We start from the raw sequence: 11,490 nt of genomic DNA, 5'->3' as shown, positions 1-11,490 counted from the left end.
AGACACCCCGAGGCGGCGGCAGAGAAGCGCCGCGGGCGGGTCCGGGCAGTCGGGCCGCCGGCCGCGGGCCACCCTAGGCGCACTCCGCGCGCTCGCGGCACACAACCTCGGAGGTGCAGCGCCGCCCGAGCATCCCCACCCAGGCGCCCGCCTGTCAGCCCTGGGGCCCCGGGAGCCTCCTCGCCCTCGCCCCGCGCGCCGAGCAGGACAGGACAGCGGAACGCAGTGGGGCGGGGGCCGAGGGGCTGAACCAAGCCCGGTGCCCAGAGGGAGGCCGCGAGGGCTGGAAGATGCTGTTTCAGGAAGATCAACTTTTGCTTGTACTAGGAGAGGTCCCCTCCTCCCCAGCTCCCCTGGCCGAAGTCCCTGCGCACCTCGCATCTGACTCCCCTCGCCTCCCTCCCAGGGCAGTCAGGGTCCTGCCCTCGCCTGTCCTCAACCCCCTGGGGCATTCTAGCTTCTCCACGGTTACCCCACCCCCACGCCCAGGATGGCCTCTCCAGCTCTGCCACCTTTTCCAGCTGAGCTCCCAAGGCTGGTCAACCGCTCTGCGGGAGGCTCACCATCAGTGCCCACTGTCCAGCAAGGTCCTGCTCTTCCCACTGCCTGGAGTCCCTGTCCTAGCAGGCCTGGTGTCCACTGGCCCCACAACCTCCCCAAGTCTTGCCTAGGAGCCAACCTGCCCTCCAGCAGGTGTCTGTGGGACGCCTCTGCGACGTGGCTCCAGCTTCGGCCTGGCTTTCCCAAGGGGTGGACACCTGTCCCTTTCACCTGATTCACCTGCCGGTGTGTGCAGGGCTTCGGCCTTGGCGGGAGATGAGTCAGGCACCCCTGCCAGGAGAGCCCCTCTGACACAGGACCTGCACCGCCCGCTGCAGTGCTTCCGTCTGGACCTGGGTGCGAGGTGTGAGCCCTGCAGCTAGCTCCACGGCTACTTCCCCTGAGCTTCTCCACGCGTGTGCCACTGAGCACGCCTGCGGCTGGGGCCGGCCCTGGGCTTGTTAGCATGTTTTGTCGGCATTAAAGATGGCGAGATTTCACATAAAATTTAACATTTCTAACTTTTCTTGAGAAATTGGAAGGTGTGGCCACACGGGGGCCCACACTCCTGCCAGCAGCTATAAAATGGGACATCCATCCTGCAGTCTGCAGGGCCCCGCCCCTCACTCTCTGCAGACTTCTTGCGACCTCTGATGACCCAGCTGGCTCCAAAGAGTTGGAAATGGAATCTCAAGATATCCAAAGAGAGCCAGCCCCATCGCCAGGAGTCCAGGAGGACGTCCCATAAGAAGCTGCAGGTTGAATCCCGAAGGCTGGGGCCAGTGGGTGCAGTCCTACAACCTAGGAGGAACAAAACCCAATCAGCTGCCTCCTCTCTTCCAAGGGTCATGTCTAGGCCTGACCCACTTCCCTGCCATGTGCATGGTCATCAGCATCTCCAACCTAGTAAGCTCCTTAACCTTTTTAAAAAGAATTATTTATTTTTATTCATAATTTTTTTTACATTTGCTACAGGGCACATGTGCTCACCAAAGAGGCAGAGAGACAGAGACAGAGAAGGAAAGTGAGAAAACAAGTTGCTAGGTCCAGAACTCAAACCACGGTCAGCCCTGTGGGAATCCAGCACCCTAACCACGACACCACCTTCTAGGCCCAGTTCCTTTTTAAAGAATACTTTAGCTCTCTACCATAAGGAGAAAAGCCAACATCTCACCATAAATCAAAGATAACCACCAAAAATAAATAAAATGAAAATGAAAAAATGTTATCAAATCCTAGCTCCCACCACCTGCGCTAAGCAGCTAAGCAGGGAGGCCAGAGCTGATTAGCAAGTGTCGGAGACATGCTAAGACAGACTGGCGCCCCGAGCGCTCCCCGAGGAGGCGAGGCAGTGGGGAGCCTGAGAGGAGAGCCTTGGAATCCTCCATCCTCCGGCTGCGCTGTTGTGATACCCCGGACAGGCTGAACTAAACTCCGGCACCCCGGGACACCTGCTCAGGGCATGTCTGGGGAAGAGTCTTCTCCCTGGCACTCCTGAACAAGCCACCCTGGGCCTCTGAGGCTCCACCCAGAGAGCCTGTCGCCCACCCTCCCCACCAGCCCAGACTGCCAATCCTTGACACCCTGACCTCTGGCCTCCGTGGGGACACCTCACGAGGCTGACCCAGGCACATAGCATCAAAAGCCAGAGCCCTGTACGTGAGGAGGGAGGGTGCTGTGGGCAGAGCCCAGGTCCCAACCCGACCCACTGCCCTTGCTCCCTCACTCCCTCGCTTGGGTGGGGCAAATTCCCGGGTCCAAAGGGCTGCCCTTCCCCATCTGGGCCACGGTTCCCCCGCCCCCAGGCTTGCCGTTCCCTCTGGTCTCCTCCGGGGCACATGCAGGACGCAGGCCTAGGGGTCCTCTGCACGTCCGTTCTCATTCTAGATCCCAGACAAAAAAGCTGAGGACCGCAGGCCCAACACGGCCCAGCACTTGCTTAGTGTGTGTCCTGTAGCTGCTTTTTATCTGGCTGGCTTGACCCAGTCCCCACTACTCCCTAGTGTCCTATACCTGCCTGTCCCTCCTCGTTATTACCAGCCTGGTCCCAGCAGGGACTGGAGGGGCAACCCTGGTCTAGCAGCCCAGTGTCTGTGGAAGGAATGAAGACTACTCAGGGTTCACCCAACCCCCTTAAAACCTTAACCAAGGAGGAACCAGCAGATGGCATAACGGTTATGTCATTAGATTCCCATGTAGTCAATCAACAGAGGTTCAAGTCCCGGACCTGGTGGCTTAAAACTCATGCTGAGAGCGTGTGTGTGCATACCCAGAATCCCAAGAGGAGAATGGATTGCAGCATGGCCATCTCCTTGGGGGATGATTTCTCGCTTTCTGTCTCCCTGGTGAGTGCATGTGCCCTATACCAAAAATCTCTAAGAAAAGACCTGAACCAAGGGTGTGAGCTGCAGAAAGAGGCGGGGTCTTCCCTGGACATCCTGGGTGTCACGAATCACCACCCACATACCTTGGAGAAGGGACGTGAGGGAAGGAGAATGGTTTCCTCTGTTCGGCTCTGGTGGGCCAGGTCGGTGCCCTGTTCTGTGGAGGAGGGTGGGGCACTGCTCTGTCTCTGGCTTCCAGGCCACACCCCTGCAGCGCAGGCCTCCTTAGACACAGGAGCCAGCCTGAGAGCCTTCATCCCGGAAGTCCTCCTGCCCCTTTGACAAGGTCGCCTTCCTTGGCAGGACTGGCCATGCAGACAAAGACAGGGAGGCTCCGCTGTCCTGCCTCTGGATGGGCAAGCTGCCAGGGTCCTGGGGACGGGCCTGGACTCCCCGGTCCCACTGGCCCCTGTGCAGAGCAGACCAAGCAGGAGGTGGGCGGACCTTGTCAGGCAGCCTCTGAAGATGGCAACACTGTCCAGCTCCGCCGCTGCCAGCGCCGGGTGCGGCGGCACCACGAGGTGCGTTGGTAGCACCGGCCGGGAGTGGCCTCCAGAAGCAGTACACCCCAGGACGCTGACTGCAGCCGGTGTGGCAGCTGGGCAGCACTGGAGGAGGGGGCTCTCGCTGTTTCTTGAGCAACCCCCCACACACGCCCCGAGAGGAGCTGTGCCAGGAGGGAGCTTGGGCAGCAGTGTTTTATTGCCACTCCCACACAGGGCGTCCCCTTGCCGTGGATATGTTCTTCCTGGAGTGAAAGAAGCGCTGGAAGTTCGGAGTTTGGGGACCCAGGCTCAGCTGGCACTTCTGCATGGAGACACAGGTTGGAGTCAGACCCCACCTGAGAGCAGTGGCCTGGGGAGGGAAGCATCTGGATGCCACCTGAGACGTCCACCTGTGTGTGTGGCCGGCCAGCAGGGAGAGCAGACAACTGTAAAGCAGCCATCAGGGTGGAGGCAGGGGCACTTTGGGCCCACTTAGGCCAGTCTAGTTCCTCTGGGTCGCCCAAACCTGTCCCTGACCTCTCACAGGTCAGGAGCCATTGCCCCGCCCTCCCGTGCGGGAAAGGCCTGTGCACCCTGAAGATGCTCCCAGCTGCAGTAACACCACAGCTTACACCACGGGAAGCGGCCCGGGAAGGCGGCTGAGGAGGCGCCAGAGCACGACCCTGACCCCAGTGCCACGCGGGGCACCTCCACCCGCCCAGGTGGCTGAGTCTCAGCCACAGTGGGATCCATAGCCACCGTGAGCAAGCTGCTGAAAACGGGGTAGGCGGTGACTGGGATGAGCCTGGATGAACCCCCTGAGGCTGGGCAGATATTGGGGTGCCAACCCCCATGCCACAAGTACCCTGTCTGCCTCTATTTCCGGCTGAGAGCAACCCACAATCCAGCCTCCTCCTGCCTAGAAAAGAAGTGGCTCCGGCCACGTGATTTCGTGGCGGTGGTGGTGGCGTGTGGGGGCCACGTAAATCCCGCCAGCCACTTGTGGAGGCCCAGCTCCCCGCAGCGTGAGCAGAGCTAAGCCTGCTCTGAGCCCAGTGGAGCCTGGCCCCTGGCTAGACCCCAGACCTCTGGCCTCCGGGGCTTTATTCCCTGGGGTAAGTGCCTTCCCTCCAGCCAAGCCCGACCCAGACCTGTTCGCAGCATCACGCTGAGGGCCTTAAAGGGACCAAAGCTTCTGCTTGGGGCGGGCCGGGGTGCCATGATGGGGTCCTGAAACCAAGGAACCCCCCAAGGAAAGAGAACTCTGGGCGTGAGTGCAGCCAGTGGGGACTCCCAGGGCTCCTCCAGGAGGTACCCGAGCCGTCTTGGCAGCCCAAGGCCGCGTCGGCGGAGCGTGCCCAGCCTGGCTGCCTCCACACAGCTCCTTCCTCTCTGCAGAAACACTGACACGGAACACAGAATTGCCAGGGCACTAAATCGGAGCACTCAGAACTGGTCCCCAATGGCTCCGAAACAAAGTTAGATAGAGAAAAGAAAAGGCGAGTCTTCAGTGTGCCGCCTCAGACCGGGTTGGTGCGTGTGTGAGCACTAGACGGTCCCGGGCTGGCTGGCCGTGCAGCCCCTACGCTGGGGCCTTTCTGATCACTGGCCGGAGGCTCCGGCCCCTCCTCGGGCAGCCCCCCGCTTCCTGGCAAGCTCACCCTTCTCATGGCTCCAGCGTCTAGACATGCTGGCCGGCCACGTTCGCCTGTCCATCAGAGCAGCGCCCCAGACGCCTCCATCAGGGTACCTCTGAGCTCACAAGCTCGCCCACCCTGAACTGCCCCCATGCAGCGTCTGTCCCGGGGGGACGCCTGGCATCCCCGCCTTCCACACAGGTGGGCACCCAGCAGGGACCTCGCGGCATCTCGGGCTCTTTCCTCCTGTACCCTCATGTCCAAGCAGCCACCAGCCCCTTCCACCCGCTCACGGGCAATCCAGCCTGCCTGGCCCTTCCCGCCTGTCCCCCACCCCGGCCTCTCTCCGGCGGTGGCAGCACCCACAGGAGTGGGCCGGCTAGGTGCCCAACATCTGAAACTGAGCCCTGGACTTGGGTGCCCCCTACTGGCCAGGCGGGCCGTCCCGCAGTAGCAGGCACATGTGCACCCGCGCCCTCCCCTGCAGGGCCCGCTTACACACCCCCTCTCAGTCTTGGGCCAAGTGAGATGTCCAGCTTAGTTCATTCTCGCTGCAGGGTACACGTGTGCAGGCCCAACCCGGCCACTGGCTGGAAGGACAGATGTTCCTTAGGAATGACAAGGAAGGTCCCCCAGCAGGAGTGCCCCCTGCCCATCCCCATCCGTGCTGCTGAGTGAGTCCCACGGCGGCTCAGCTCAGAGACACCGAGCAACTGTCACCTTGGAAAAGCTCCTTCACCGCTGTGCCTTTGTGTCCTCGCTGCATAGCGGGCACCGCAGGACCACCGACCTACGGGGTTAGGGTCAAGCATATGAGGGATTCAGGACCAACACGGCAGAGGGAGCACCCCAGACCTCCACAACCCAGCCAGGCCTGGTCCCCGACACCTGCACATAGCACCCACCAGCACAGCTCCAGACATGGATCCATGTGCGCCAGCCGTGACCACGTCGCACCGTCTCACTTTGGAACCAAACCCTAGTTGTCCGTAGGGTGTCAGTGGGGATGCCAGCTTTCATTTTGGCCAAACAACCTTGCCAAAGGTTTGCAGTAAATACGCCGATTTGACAAAACAGCCTGGCACGTGGTCAGTGCTTAGTACATGTCTGTGGAATGAAAAAGCAAAACAAGATCAATCCAGAGGCAGATGTAGGATGAAAATGAAGACATTGCCACTGGGTAGTCAGAAAAGTGACGGCGTGTTTGTCTGTTTACCGCCCAGAAACGCGCCGGGACTTTTCCGATGGCCCAATAGAAAGGGTCAGGGAGGGAGGCGGGGAGGTTCGGGCTGAAAGTCGATGAGATTCTACATGGCCCAAGCAGTGATCCCCGTGAGCAGAAAGACTAGCACGTGTGAGTCCCTGGGCAGGAAAAAGCCCTGGCTGCTCCAGGGAAGCCAGAGGGTGCTGGAGCCGGGGCGGAGGTTGAAGGGCAGAAGCAGGGCCATGGGGTCTCGGCCTAGAGTCTGCACTTGGTTCTGAGAGGGGCTTACTGCAGGGAGTGGGGCGGAACATGTGTGTCGCGGATGCTCTGGGAACCGGGCGCCCTCACCAGGACATGGCCCTTCGGAGAACCGCCCCCCACCCGGTAGTCAGCATCTGGCATCCCCAATCCCCATGTTCCAGCCCACGGGCACCCCATCGGGACCCCAGAGGCATCTCGGGCCGGCCAGTCCCTCACCATCTCCTGCCCAGGCTGAAGGCGACTGGCCAAGCTGGGCCGCACAGGTTCCAGAGCAGGGGGCCAAGTGGCTGGGTGGTGGGACCAGGAGCCACCCGGCAGGTTAGCCAAGCACACAGGGAGCCCGTCTCCCCTCTCCAGGTGCCCACTTACACATGACGAGCTGAGCTCAGGACCAGGCGGGCGGGCCCAGCACTCTCCACCACACACGTTCTCAGCACCCAGAGCCTCCCTGAGCCGGGACTCTGGGTGGGTGGATGGGGGGGGGGCATCGGTCCCCTCCACCCCCACTCGCTGCTGCGGAGCTCCAGATCAGGACTGGCGCCAGCTGCCAGCTGGTGGCCCGTAGGGTTTCGGTTTTTAACTCAAATTATTTGCAAAGATTTTTAAAAGTCAGAAGATTTCTTATGAAAACATGCACCCCCATTCCACATCCCCACATACATACACCACTCCTTACACACACACCCTCGCCCCACACACCCTCGCCCCACACACACTCACAGCCCTCCCGCCTCCCACACGCATATGGGGCAGCTGCAGCTGGAGCAAGGGGGGCCAGGCCTGAGCTGACTTGAGAGCTCTGACTGTCCCCCTTGGCCACTCCGCCCCGGGCCTCACCGTGGCCTCCAACCCCTGCTCACAGAGCCTCCCCTCTGCCTTCTCGACAGGGAGCGGGAGCTGGGTCCCTGCCCTGGGTGACCCCTCCATGGCCTGTGACAGTGAAGGACAGCCTGCTGGCCCCACCTGCCTGGCCTCCCTCTGCCCCCAACTTCTCTGCCTTCCACAGGGTGAGGTTCCAGCCTCTGTTGCTTCTTTCCGAGGGGCCCAGCGAGAACCCATCACGGGCTGCAGACACAAACGGGGACCTGACGAAGGGTGGTCCCTGGGCTCCGAACAGGGTCTGGAAGCACAGGCTGCTGGGAGGGAGGACGGGGAGGTGGGCACGGGGTGGTGGGGTCAGGAGTGCCACAGGAGGCTGGCCACTCAAGGTTGGGGGCTCGCCAGCAGCCTGGTATCAACAGGAGAGCAGAAGCCAATTCCTGCGCTCACTAGGCAGTGTCCCCAGGACACCAGAGGCGACAGTGTTCATTTGCACGTGCCTGTGCACACACATGCACACCTGTGGTGATGCATGTGCACAGACAGGCATGCAGATGCTGCCGACCTGCAGCCTGCAGACACACACGGACCAGACATGCAGACACCGCTCCCGAGCCCATGCAGGGCCTCTGCCTCCCTAATTGCATTTCTGAAAATGAGAAAGCGGAAATCGAATGACTTTCAGGCGGCCGCTGTCCCCCGTGGCGCTTTCCCGCCTCTGCTCTGAGGGGCTGTGGCAGGGGCAGCCCGGCTCCCGCCTGTACCCGAGACTCCTTCGCAGCTCTGCAGGCCACACTGTAGCTGTCTCTGGTCTCTGTCCTCATCTGCCCTGTCCATGGTGGCTGTGACAATGGGGATACCCAGTGGCTTTCTGTCCTCGAACCACCCCACCACTGCTGAGCCTGGGGCTCTGACATCCTCAAACCCTGTGCCTCAGGATAGGAGACCCCAGAGGGCCCCTTCCTCATGGTCCTCCTCCTCAGATTCCCACCGTGCAAACTTTCCACCAGGGAGTTCTTCCAAAAGATTGCCCTCCTTTTTTTAAACTTTGTTACAGGTGAGTGTACACTCACCAGAGACAGAGACAGAGACAAAGAAAGCGAGAAAGCACCAGATAGTCATCCCACAACCCTTTCTTTCTATCCTCCTCTCTGGATTTTGGACACACACACACAACCAGTGTGTTCACCTAGCCACTGGGTCTAGGACTCGAACCATGCTGTCAGGCATATGAGATCCAGTGCCTTAACCTCCACGCCACTGGCTGGCCCAGTCTTTCATTTCTGAGCAGGCAAATTGCATTAGCAGCCACGCTGTCACACCTGAGGTCAAGCAAAATCCTTAGCTCTCTTAAGTAAATGCAGTAAGACCCATTACCTAGCACTGGCCACCCCCACTGTGGGCCCCCTGGAGTGTTGTCAGTCTCATGCTGGCTCGGCTCCGTGGGGAGGTGAGGTGGTGGCCAAGCACCAGCCAGGTCACTGCCAGGCTGCAGCAGTGACCCAGCCCTGGTCTGATGACAGAGCACCTGTCCTCCCAAATTCTCTGGGGACAAGAGAGGCAGTGGGCAGTCCCGGGAACCCAGGGCTGGCAGTCCTGGACAATCCAGCGCTGTCCAGAGGAGGACCCTGAGCTCCGGAAAGGCAGGGAGTGAGGCGCACCCGGTGTAAGGAAGAGTCTGCCACCTGCTACGAGGCCACGAGGAAACAGCGCTTCCCAAAGACCAGCCCCACTCTCAGAAACTGCCACCAGACCCAGCTCCAGTCCTGACCCAGGCTGGCCCTGGACCTTGGTCTCACTGAGCTTCGGGCCTCCTGGAGTCCCAGGCTCAGCCTCACCAGGCCTGAGACCGCAACCCGGCTGGACCTGGGACCATGGCCTCACTGAAGCTTCACCCCAGCTCTTGGCTTTGCTGGACTTTGGGCCTCAGCCTCTGTGGACGGGGCCTAAGCTGGACCTGGGGCCTCCGCTTGCTGGGCTCTAAGTCTCAGTTTCACTGAACCCCCAGCCCCAGTCTCCCTAGGCCTGGTACCTTGCCCTGGCTGGTCCCAAGACCCTGAGCTGGCCGGGGCTAGGTCTTTGCCTCACTTCCGCAGACCTCGGCCTCCCTAGGCCCCAGCCCTCAGCTTTCCAAGACCCTGAGCCTCGACCTGGCCGTACCTCACACCTGTGCCTTACTAGCTCTGGGCGCTGGCCCCCAGGCTCAGCCCTCCATGCCTCCTGGATCGCCAGGCTCACTTTCCCTCTTGTTGGACAGCTGAGGCTCCTGGAAACGCCGTGTGCAGCAGGCCCGCCCCACCAGCAGGCTGCTGTCCTGGAGGGGACTGAACGCCTGCCAGCCGCACTAACAAGCGTGGTCTGTTGCGCAACTTGCAGCACAGAACGTACATGTGCGCCGTCTCTGCACGGTTGCATAATTTTCCAGCTGTTTGCAGGATCGCTTCATTCTTGTCTGGCATATTTTGCAAGCCGTATATAAAAACTATATATGTGTAAATAGAAAGATGAGCATATGTGTGCAATGAAACAAGTGTGAAGTGAAGGAAAGGAGGGGGGGACCAGGGCTTAGCAAAAAGGCAGAAGAAACAAGCATAAACATTCGGGATGCCACCTTCCAGACGTCTGGGAGTGAAGATGAACCTGGACTCAGACTGAGAGTGAGACATCAGTCCGGTAAACTGACTGCAAACTTGGTGGTGTTTGAGCTCCCTCTCCTCTGTCGGTCTCCTTCTTCCATGTTGCTGCAGCCCTGAAAACCCCACCTTCTGTTACGGAGCTTCTGTGCCCTTCTTCTTGCAAGTGGGTCTTACAACGTCCTGTCAAGGGGCAGGAAGGCTTCAGGAAGGCCACTCTCCGTCACCTCGTGGGGACCAACCACAGACACAAACCCTGCACTTGCTCCTGGCAGGGCTCCTTGGCCTGCCAGGGGCTACGTGCCACCAGGAGGACTCCTTCTAGAACCTAGGCTGGCACTGTGACAAGCACAGCTCGGTGGGGACCAGGGCCTGGCAGACCCACTTACAGGTGGGTCCTCTGGACAGGTGTGTCTGGCTGGCCAGCACAGCAGTTAGAAACCCAGACGCCCGGCTTCTCTTGCTGAACTAGAACCCCTGGAAATGCTGGGCTCACGGGCCGGCTCTGCAGCTGGAACAGAGGCCGAGAAGAGGCTGTCCATCGATTTCTGCCCCCGGCCCTCTATCACTCACTGGTCACCGTAAGAGCACCACCACGCAGTCTGCCCTAGCGCCTGGTGGCCTGAGCCCGCAGCCTCACAGGCCAGCCAGGGCAGCCCTGCCTGCAGAGCAGCTCTGTAGCAGCTGGGGAAGCTCGCTCCACGTCAGCTCATGCCGCACCCTGAGAGCAGAGCAAAAGCTCCCAGAGGCCCAGGTCACACAGAGCTCAGGGACCTTTAGAGAGGGGAGCACAGGGGCAGACATGACATGGTTCCTGCCCGGACTACAAACAGCACACCACACCCACCCCTGCCCCTCCGGCTAGGCAAAGTGCACTGAGCAGCCCACCTGAGGGAGCAAGGGGACTCTCCATCCCAGAGAGGAACCTCAAGGTCGCAAGACAACAGGGATGGGCACGTGATCAAACAGTGTCAGAAATGCAGGTGCACTTGGGACCTTCCCGAGGGTCTTATCTGGAGTTGGGCCCTTGCAATCATGATTAGATCGTAGGAGGTCACACTGGGTTAGGATGGCCTCTGAGAGCAGGGGCGATGAGACAGATGCCGGGGGGGGGGGGGGCACGGGATGACAGCAGAGACCGGAGCCAAAGCAGACTGCCAGAGCGGGGTGCTGAGTGGCACCCCAAAGTCCTACATTCAGGTTTTACCTCCCAGTGTGGCTGTGTGGGAAGATGCAACTTTTTTTTTTTTATTTATTTAGTTTTTGCCACAGGGGGTGTGCGCTCACCAGAGACAGGGTAGGGAGTGCAGGGGGTTGAAATCACTCCCCAGAGCGAATGGCCGCACCACAATCCCTTCTCCATTCTCCTCCCAGGATTTTGCGCGCGCACACACACACACAAACACACACACACACACTGACGGAATTTTTAAGACACCAAGTCCGGGCCTGAACTGCGGCCAGCCATGGGGGAGTCTAGCATCTTAACTACCACACCACCTGCTAGCCCCGAACAGAGAATTTTTA

The 11,490-nt window shown here is 60.3% G+C and overlaps 1 protein-coding gene and 1 long non-coding RNA gene across 2 annotated transcripts in view; both read right to left on the bottom strand.

Moving 5' to 3' along the window:
* The window catches only part of ADAMTS2 (ADAM metallopeptidase with thrombospondin type 1 motif 2), a 207,496-nt gene extending 202,866 nt beyond the window's left edge, over positions 1-4,630 (bottom strand). The window contains 2 exon segments of the mRNA XM_027771447.1: positions 4,042-4,233; positions 4,561-4,630. Of these exon segments, the coding sequence (XP_027627248.1) occupies positions 4,042-4,233; positions 4,561-4,630 (262 nt within the window).
* Positions 4,631-5,570: 940 nt separating this feature from the next.
* On the bottom strand, positions 5,571-9,599 carry LOC114007653 (uncharacterized). The gene is made up of 3 exons (XR_003549241.1): positions 9,491-9,599; positions 5,952-6,153; positions 5,571-5,836 (listed from the first exon to the last, which is right to left on the bottom strand). It is a non-coding gene; the product is annotated as an uncharacterized LOC114007653 (long non-coding RNA).
* Between the last annotated feature and the right edge of the window lie 1,891 nt (positions 9,600-11,490).

The sequence above is a fragment of the Tupaia chinensis genome, unplaced genomic scaffold, assembly GCF_000334495.1.
Source record: "Tupaia chinensis unplaced genomic scaffold, TupChi_1.0 Scaffold000214_1, whole genome shotgun sequence".
Taxonomy (NCBI): Eukaryota; Metazoa; Chordata; class Mammalia; order Scandentia; family Tupaiidae; genus Tupaia; species Tupaia belangeri.
This window is presented reverse-complemented; position numbering and strand designations above follow the sequence as displayed.